Source organism: Vipera ursinii (assembly GCF_947247035.1).
Source record: "Vipera ursinii genome assembly, chromosome: 8".
In the NCBI taxonomy this organism is placed as follows: domain Eukaryota; kingdom Metazoa; phylum Chordata; class Lepidosauria; order Squamata; family Viperidae; genus Vipera; species Vipera ursinii.
In genome coordinates, this window is record NC_139519.1 from 21,768,409 (window position 1) to 21,777,608 (window position 9,200).

General features: G+C 48.5%; 1 protein-coding gene across 1 annotated transcript in view; it reads left to right on the forward strand.

Moving 5' to 3' along the window:
- Positions 1 to 6,550, forward strand: part of LOC310643919 (beta-galactosidase-1-like protein 2) — a 35,978-nt gene extending 29,428 nt beyond the window's left edge. The window contains exons 15-19 of the mRNA XM_083368617.1: positions 609 to 687; positions 1,986 to 2,073; positions 3,392 to 3,506; positions 4,893 to 5,009; positions 5,698 to 6,550. Coding sequence (XP_083224743.1) covers positions 609 to 687; positions 1,986 to 2,073; positions 3,392 to 3,506; positions 4,893 to 5,009; positions 5,698 to 5,784 — 486 coding nt within the window. The 3' untranslated portion in view covers positions 5,785 to 6,550. The remainder of the gene's footprint in view (positions 1 to 608; positions 688 to 1,985; positions 2,074 to 3,391; positions 3,507 to 4,892; positions 5,010 to 5,697) is intronic.
- The last annotated feature ends 2,650 nt before the right edge of the window (positions 6,551 to 9,200 follow it).

Below are 9,200 nucleotides of genomic sequence, written 5' to 3' on the forward strand. Positions count from 1 at the left end.
CAGAAGGTCGGCAGTTTGGCAGGTCAAATCCCGAGTGCCGCGTAACAGAGTGAGCGGCTGTTACTCGTCCCAGCTTCTGCCAACCTAGCAGTTTGAAAGCACATAAAAAAATGCAAGTAGAAAAATAGGGACCACTCCGGTGGGAAGGTAAAAGCGTCCCGTGTGCCTTTGGCGTCTAGTCATGCCGGCCACATGACCACGGAGACGTCCTCGGACAAGCGCTGGCTCTTCAGCTTTGAAATGGAGATGAGCACTGGCCCCTAGAGTCGGAAACGACTAGCACGCATGTGCGGGGGTTATCAGAACCAGGGGCCAGCTTTGCTGCCAGGCTCGTTCAGATTAATAAGGAATCACCTGTGCTAGAATAAAACGTCTGTAGAATCGGTTCTTGAAGGATGCAAGTATAAGCTACAACTCACTAACGCAGATGTCCCTATCCCTGTTGTAGTCCTCAACTTAACAACAATTTGTTTAGTGACCGTTCAAAGCTACAGCGGCACTGAGAAATGTAACTTGTGACCGTTTTTCACCGTTGCGACCTTGATTGTGTGATTTTTCTGATTTTTCTCTCCCACCGATTGGGGTATTTCCTTCCTTATGCCCTGCAGGGATATCGACAGCTGCAAATCTTAGTAGAGAACTGTGGGCGAGTCAACTACGGGCTTAATCTGAACAACCAGCGAAAAGGTAGGCCGGTAAAGCCAGTTGTTTGTTCTCATGACTTCAAATCCTCAGCTCCACGTTTCCGAAGAATGGAATTTTGCCTGGATTGTACGCTCCGGGCTTTAAAACAAGGGCGTTGAAGTTCCCTGTACCCAGAAAGTGGCACCAATCCTTTCCAGGAGACCTCAGAAAAAAAGTTTTAATAAGGGGGTGTGTGTGGAACCCCAAACAAACAGGTTACAGAATGGATTTTAAGTTCCAAGAAGACAGATTCTAGTTGAAGGTGATGAAGGAGAAAAAATATATATCTAATAATAGGAGCCACTTGGCAGCCAACTCATTGTCTCAGGGACTCTCCCCTTCTTGAATTGTTGAAACAGAGGCTGGGAATCTTAAACATTTGGACTCCTGCAATTTAGCAGGAGAAATTGGACACGGCGGCCCATTCCATGCGTTTCAAGACCAGCCGCATTAGACTCAACGGCAAGGTTGCTCATGGCTGGCTGAAGGAGCCAGGACTTTGTTTGTCCTTTGAAGGGTCATAAAGAACCGAACGGAAAAGTCTGCCAGGATTCCTTCGCAGAAAATCCTCTAGGAAATAATGCCTTAATTTAAGCCCCTATTCTGTGTTGTACAGAGGTGGCAGTTGCCCGCTTCCAAACCCTTGTAAAGTGCTTCTCTTTTATTGAGCTGTCATTTTATTTGTCTTCCTTTATTTGTGGATTGGATTGATTTAGGCACTCCCCAACTCCAACCGACGCTGGGCTGATACAATAATTGTGACATTAAAAAAAACACAATATAAAACCCAAACCAGGATGAGATCCCGGCACAGCACGCACGTACACACACACACGCACGCACACACACACACACACACACACACAAATCTAGCAAAGCCAGGGAGAAGAAGCAGGTCTTCCGGACTTAACCAGACGCTTAACAGGGGTGGGAGCCAGACAGATTTCGGGGAGGGGGAGTTGGGGGGGGAGAAACGCAAGAGCTCCCATTCCAGAAAGCGGGTGCCGCCGCGACTTAACGTGTGCATCTGATGCTTCTAAAACGGTACAAGCGGTCCCTGACCACAACTGAGCCCCAAATTGTTGTCGCTAAGTGAGACCTTTGCTAAGTGAGCTTTGCCCCCGTATTACGACTGTTTCTCAGCCTTTCTGAACCGGGATTGGGTGGACCCCCAGTGTCCGTCCGGGGAGGGTGACGGGCGGCTGTCAGTCTTGGAAGTCGGCCCTGCTTCCCCTTTGCAAGGCGATTCCTCAGCCTTGTCCCTGCTCCGCTTCGGCCGTTCACCCTTGTTTCTCTCGCAGGCTTAATTGGCGACATCGTTTTCAACACAACCTCCTTGAGGAACTTCAAGATTTACGGCCTTGAAATGAAACCCAGCTTCATGGAAAGGTTTGCCCGGCGAATCTCGCCAACAACACTCCCCAATCCCACCCACCCCCTCGCCCCCCCCCCTGCTTTTTTGCTCTGGTTATTTGTTTTCCTCTTTCCGTTGTTTACTGGAATTGCACTTGGCTGAGGTCCAAATTCTAGCTAGCAGCTCCACCTGCCAGCAGTCTGGCACCTGGCAAAGAATTGGGCTGGTAGCTCCCAAACATGCGGAGCCGCGCAGTGGCCCTTCTTAGCAGTGGGCATTTTTCAGTATAATTTCCCCCTTTCATGCCGGCTGGCACCGCCAATGCTGATAATGGTTTGATAGATAAAACTAGAACAGTCAGGCTAGAAAAACGGGACACTCTGAGCTCTGGTTTCCCCCCCTCCCCCCAGGCATGAAAAGGCTGACTTTGGGCCAGTCATCAGGAGACAGTGAGTTCTAGTTCCTCCTTAACCACGAAAACCAAGGAAGGGAGGCTGGTGGAGGAAGGAAAGAAAGAAAGCACCAGTCCTAGAGTACTAGTAGTCTAGAGGCCTCTGGCTTGATAATAGCAATCACAGAGGTAGGCACTTCAGAGCTGTAATAGCTGGGAGGCACCCTTGAGGCCATCAATTCCAACTCCTGCCGCCTGCAGGAATCCGTATAAATGCCAGCTTGACAAATGGCTCTTCTGTTCTTTCCTTCCTCTCAAAATATCCTTCTACGGTTCAGAGGGGGACTATTTTAATCTAATTACAATCCTCAGGAAGGTACAGACCAATTTGGCATTCAGCCCCCTTTCTCTTCTTCCCTCCCCCCCCCTCGACCCCATCCAAACAGTTGACATTTGTTGTCAGCAGGGATGACGGTTTGAGCACCAGTTCACAGAACACAACAGCTGCAGACGGAAGTTCCCAGAATTGTAAAACACCACAATGGCAAAAGTTAGAAGGAGCCACGCGGCAATTAAACACAGCCTCCTGCTTAGCGCAGGGATCCAGAACACACCTGCCGGATGGCTGTCTGAGCTCACCTTTGAAGGTGTTCATCAAGAGGAGCCCTTCACCTCTGTACATCGCTGGTTCTCTTCATGAATGTTTCTTAGAGGTTCTGCGGTGTCTATGGTGCCCTCTGAGCTTGGCTTTCTTACAGACGTTTCATGACCCAACTAGGTAACGTTATCAGCGCTGATGACGATACCTAGTTTGGGCAATGAAACATCTGCAAGAAACCCACCAAGCTGAGAGAGCGCCATGGTCCCCTCAAGCAAGACTTAGCTACGTCAGAACCGATAGGAGTTACTGATGGATTTTTCTCCTGGAGATCCCTTTGAGGAATCTTTTCTTTCTCCCACAGTGTGCGTGGAGCATCTCCTTGGAGTGCCATCCCTGACAGCGCGGTGGGCCCCGCGTTCTTCCGAGGAACGCTCCAAATACAGTATATGCCCCAAGATACTTTCCTGAAGCTCGAGGTAAGTTCTTTATTACCAGAGCTGTAAAATGAGATGCACAGACGTAGGATAAACCTCGCTCTCAAAATTTCTCCCAGAGGTCCTTTAGGATTGAGGCCTACCACCGTTCCGTTGAGCCGTGCACCACCTCTGATAGGACTGGAGGCCACAGAGGTTAACTTGCAGGCCCACTTTATAGAGTTACGCACATTAGAATACGCCTATGATTGGATAGGTTTGATAGCCCTTCATATCTTTGGTGAGGTCAGTCAGAGAATTAGGGCAGAACTATGTGGTTGCGGGGGAACAAGGGATTCCCTGAACAAAGTTTGCTTCTAGGGCAGCCTTTCCCAACCTTGGCAACTTTTAAGATATCTGGACTTCAACTCCCAGAATTCCTCAATGGGCGATGCAGCGGAAGTCCACACATCTTAAAAGTTTGCCAAGGTTGAGAAACAGTGTTCTAGGCCAGAGGTCCCCAACCCCCGGTCCGTGGACCATTACCGGGCCGCGGCATGCCAGCAACCGGTCCGCACAAACAAGCAAAGCCCCATCCTCGGGATGCGGGCAGCGCACAAAACCACGCACCCTCCGGTCCGCGGAAAGACCTCTCTCCACGCAACCGGTGGTCCCTGGTGCCCAAAAGGTTGGGGGACCTCTGTTCTAGGGAGTTCCCGTTATACTCGTCTCTGGCCTGCTTCTCCCAGATGGATCAACTTTCGTAGCCTTCTAACGTTTCGTGGATTGTTTCTCAACCACTGTGAAGGTCATTAGGGTGGAGACGTTTTACTTGCCCAAATCGGCAATTTCTTTTCTCCTCCACGGAGGCAAGGGACAGAAAAACCCTTTGTTTGTAAGGATCCTGGGATTCTTTCAGGTTAGCAGGAACGTTTGCTCATCCTCATCCGACTTCACGAGTTGCAAAATTGACAGCAATATCCCTAGTCGGCTTGCAGAAGGCACAGTCAGCCCTCTTCGGTCTGGATTTATTTAAGCCTGCTTCTCCTAGACGAAATTGCCTTAATTGCGCCTCGGTCTGTGTGCCCTATCAGCATTTTGTGGGGGTAAGGCACCGGAAGAGAAAGAAAAGAACTGGACAAGCAATTGCATGTTTCCATTTAGTATTCTTTCCGTGCAGTTGAGATTGACCTGCTGTTTTGTTAGATAAAATGCGTTGACAAGAGTCTAAAAGGTGAGCTTTGCTCAGAATACTTGTTTGTAATGAATATGCATTTGTCTTCTTCTTTCCTTAGTTTTTGCAGCAGGAGCTAGAAAAATACGTTGGCACTTCTAGCACCGCTGCAGTAGTTTCACGTTTCATCACTGGTTACCTGTAAGGGCACGAGATCCATTGCACAATGCCGACATCTCGATCCACTGTAGTGAGATCCCCTTTTGTGTTTCCAGGGCTGGGAAAAGGGAGTTGTCTTTGTCAATGGCCAGAACCTGGGTCGCTACTGGAAAATTGGTCCTCAGGAAACCCTCTACCTCCCGGGAACCTGGCTCCAACAGGGGTACAACGAAGTGAGTCGCTTGATTTGAACCCGGTTCCCTTTCTTTTCACGTGTCTCAATACACTGACAACCAGTTTGGTCTAATGGTGAAGATACCACGTTAGAAACCAGGAGATTTGGAGTTCTAGTCCCACTAGGCGTGAAAGCTGGCTGGAGGATTTTGAGCCAATCACCAGGAGATTGGGAGATTTAGTCCCGCCTTAGGCATGAAAAGTGGCTGGGTGACCTTGAGCCAATCACCAGGCGACTGGGAGTTCTAGTCCTGCCTTCGGCATGAAAAGTGGCTGGGTGACTTTGGGCCAATCACCAGGTGACTGGGAGTTCTAGTCCTGCCTTCGGCATGAAAAGTGGCTGGGTGACTTTGGGCCAATCACCAGGAGACTGGGAGTTCTAGTCCTGCCTTTGGCATGAAAAGTGGCTGGGTGACTTTGAGCCCATTACCAGGAGACTGTGAATTTTAGTTCTGCTTTAGATATGAAAGCCAATTGGGTGATTTTGAGCCAGTCTCTGGGAGACTTGACTTCTAGTCTTGCCTTAGGCATGACAGCCGGTTGGGTGGGCCAATCACTCTCTCTCAGCCCAACCCACCTCACAGGGTTGATGTCATGGGCAAGATGGAGCACGTGCAGAATTGCCCCAAAGGAGCTCATTCTTTCATCTGAGCCAGGTTGTTCCTTCTCTTCTTGTTTCTTCTCCAGATCATTATCTTTGAGGAGCGTCTTGGAGGCCGCATCATCCATTCCACAGATCTGCCCTTCCTGGGGAGGGTTCAGTATGTGACCTGAGCTGTTCCCGGTTGTCCCACCTTCTGCTGATAGTAATGGTTAAGGTTGTGCTTCTTAACTGATATTGGGAGGCAAAAGAGTCTCGAGGCACACCTCCCTCCCTCCCTCCCGTTGCGAAAACTGTGCCCCGTCTCCTTATATTTTCTAGTTAAGGGTGGAGTTTGGCCAAGGAAGGCCCACCTGGTGAGTTAATTTAGGAGGTTGGCTAAGAGTACTTGAAGACAGACGCCCAGGTAGCTAGGAAAGTTCTCCTAAAGGAACTCCACTTTACTACAAGTTCTTGGGTCCTGTAACACTAAGGATGCTAAGGACCTGTCGAAGGAATGTTCGCAAGCCATGGGAGATCCGATGGATTGAAACCGCCGATCTGCAGTGGTTTGACCTGGATCCTCCTTTAGGTTGTTGCCTGGGAAAGGAACATTTTTGCACCTCTAGTAGTCCACGTTGGGTTTTTTCCAGAACAATTGAAGCTGCCAGTCTCAGGTCCCCGGTTTGGTGGTTAGGCAGGCTGTGGAGGAATGTCGTTTTGACCGCTTTGCATCCCTTGGGTCGTTCCAAGCCAGATCTTAAAAAGGAAGGGACGTTTGGGCGTATAAAATGCCAGCCACCAATGGGGACATCATGCAGAGACAGTGGAAACTACATTTCAGGGACATGTCACGGATTTTCGGGGGGGATGGGGTTGGAATTGGCCTTCTTCCAAGCTACGTAGAACGCCTGTAACATCTGAAGCCCCTTGCAATCTTCCCCAGCTGAACCACAAGTTGTTGAGGTCACAAATCCCAAAGGGTGAGTGCTGGGCCAGGGGTGGGTGGGATCGGGATGTATCTTTGCACCAAGACGTGGCATGAACTAATCTACTGCTAAATTTTAGGAGCACCTGCCTTGAGCCAGGAAGGAGCTTCAACAGAAGCCCCCATGGGTAGGAAACACACACACACACACACACAAACACCGCCCAAGACCAGCCAAAAACGGTGCGGTTTCAGAAAATAAACACGTCCCAGCAAAACCAAAAACGTCTAGACAACGCTCCCCAACCAGGTTGAGATTCTGCGCCGTGTGCTTCGGTCCTTCGCAAACAGCTGCCCCACCCTCAGCAATTTGGGACTGCAGCTCCTGATACCCACAGCCACTTTAGCTTTCTGGACTGGGTTTCGCAAGGGGCACCGGTCCCAGTCTGAACAGAGGCCTCTGCTTCGGAGATAATCCTCAGATTATGACCGCTTGCTTTGAGACTCAAGTCGGCCACGTCTCTTGCTTCTGAGGGAGGGTCTGGGGGACTGGGGATTCAGCCTGAAGGGCTACTTGAGTGCGTTTCTGAATAATTAGTCAAAGGGGAAAAATTGGATCTGTTTTAAAAATGGCCTTTTTCACGTGCTTTTTTTTAAAAAAATAAGAGAGAGAGAGAAAAGGCAACATGGATGCATTCCCCAGTACGATGCCCTCCAGGGCTTTGAGGCACAACCTATCACCCCAGAAGGCCAGTGGATGATGGATCTTGTATCCCTATCCTTGTGGGAAGCACCGGTTGGAAGAAGCCGCTGTAAGCCATAAACACCAGGGTCTCTGTACCTTGCTCCTGCCACCATTAATCAGAACCTCAGTGTCCCTGATGGAGCTAAGCGTTGTGTAGCCGTGGGCACAATTGGTGTCCAGTGTCCTCCTCCAGCCAGCCTGCCATTGGTTGTGTCTTGCAGGCACCCGCCCAGACCCACACCCACACCCAAAACAGGTTTGGTACTCGCTTTTCCAGTGATTGTTCAGGTTTATTGTCAGGAGGCAGTTGAATTGTGATCCTGGCCCTCTCCTTTACAGGTTAACCCTCCAGCACAGGTGTGTCCAACCTTGGCCACATCAAGACACGTGGCTGGTTGGCCGGGGAGTTGAAGTCCACAGGTCTTAATGTGGCCAAGGCTGGAGACTCCTGTGCTGGAAGGTTAACCTGTCAAGGGGAGGGCCAGGATCACAATTCAACTGCCTCCTGACAATCAGCCTGAACAATCGCTGGGAAAGCGAGCGCCAAAGTAATGGTTGAGGTCTTTCTGGCTGTTCAAAACCATTTTTCATTCTATTTATGAAATTAACTGTATGGAATTGAAAATAGAAGAAGGGTGCAGGTGTAAAAACAGAAGCCAAAGGGTGGGGGTCGGGGGGAATCCACCCTTTCCACCTGTTCTGTGCTCTGCAACTCTGGGAGGAAATTGGGATAAATCATTGCAATTTTCTTTTCGGTCTATGATTTACTGCAGCCTGGCAGAGTTGTAGTCATAAAATGGAGAGAGAGGAAGGGTGAAGTAAAACACACACACACACCCCAGCAGAAAGAACGGCGATTGAAAAAAACACGCTGTGTTGAGAACACCGAATTTCCTTTTGTTTTTAAAAAAAAAAAAATGCTTCTCATTTCCCCTTCAATCAAAGGTTTAGGGCTGGTGTTTTGTTTTGAAAGCCTGTGACTATAAATTCTGTATCGTTGGATGTGAATTTTACTCAAATGCTGTTTTCTCTTCCCCCACCGACAATGACCGAGGTTTTGAATTTTTTTCATAAAGTCGTCTTAAGGCCTAGTTGGTTTGTTGGTTCGGGTTTTTTCCCCCCCCGTCTGGTTTGCTAGATATTTGTAATAAATGAAAAGAAAAAAAGGAAAAAAAAGAAAATCTGTCTCTATTATTATTATTTATTGGTACCATGTTTGTTTTCCCTATCGCGAGAGGTCTGCCGTTAGTCCCAAGCGTGATTTGAGTCCACACTGGCTTACGCATCTTAATCACTCAGGTTAAAGGTTAAAAAAAAATAAGCCTATTTTTTTTTTTGCTGTACAATTTTACATTCCTTTCCTTTCAGCCTGAAGATACAGTTGTGCTTTGCATTTTTAAATGTGTACATATTTAAAGGAAAGTCAACAAATAGCGTGTCGGTGATTCAGATGGAAACAAAAAAAAATAATAACCAGGATCCAGTACAGGGAGCCCTCGACTTAACAACAATTCATTTAGTGACCACTCAAAGTTACAACGGCACAGAAAAAAGTGACTTAAGATTGTTTTTCACACTTACAACCGTTGCAGCATTCCCCCACGGCCACGTGATCAAATTTCAGACACTTGGCATGTGACTCATATTTATGACGGTTGCAGTGTCCCGGGATCACGCAATCTCCTTTGGCAACCTTCGGATAAGCAAAAATCAGTGGGGGAAGCCAGATTCGCTTTAACAACTGCAGTGATCCACTTAACCATCGTGGCAAGAAAGGTCATCCAAAGGGGCAGAATTCGCTTCAGAAATGTCTCACTTAGCAACAGATGTTTTGGCTCTGTCGTTGTAAGTCAAGAACTGCCTTTCTTAGGCCGTTTTTAAGAAAATGGATGTTTTTGTCTTTGATCTGTTGCGCAAGAGATGGAAGTCTGCAAGAG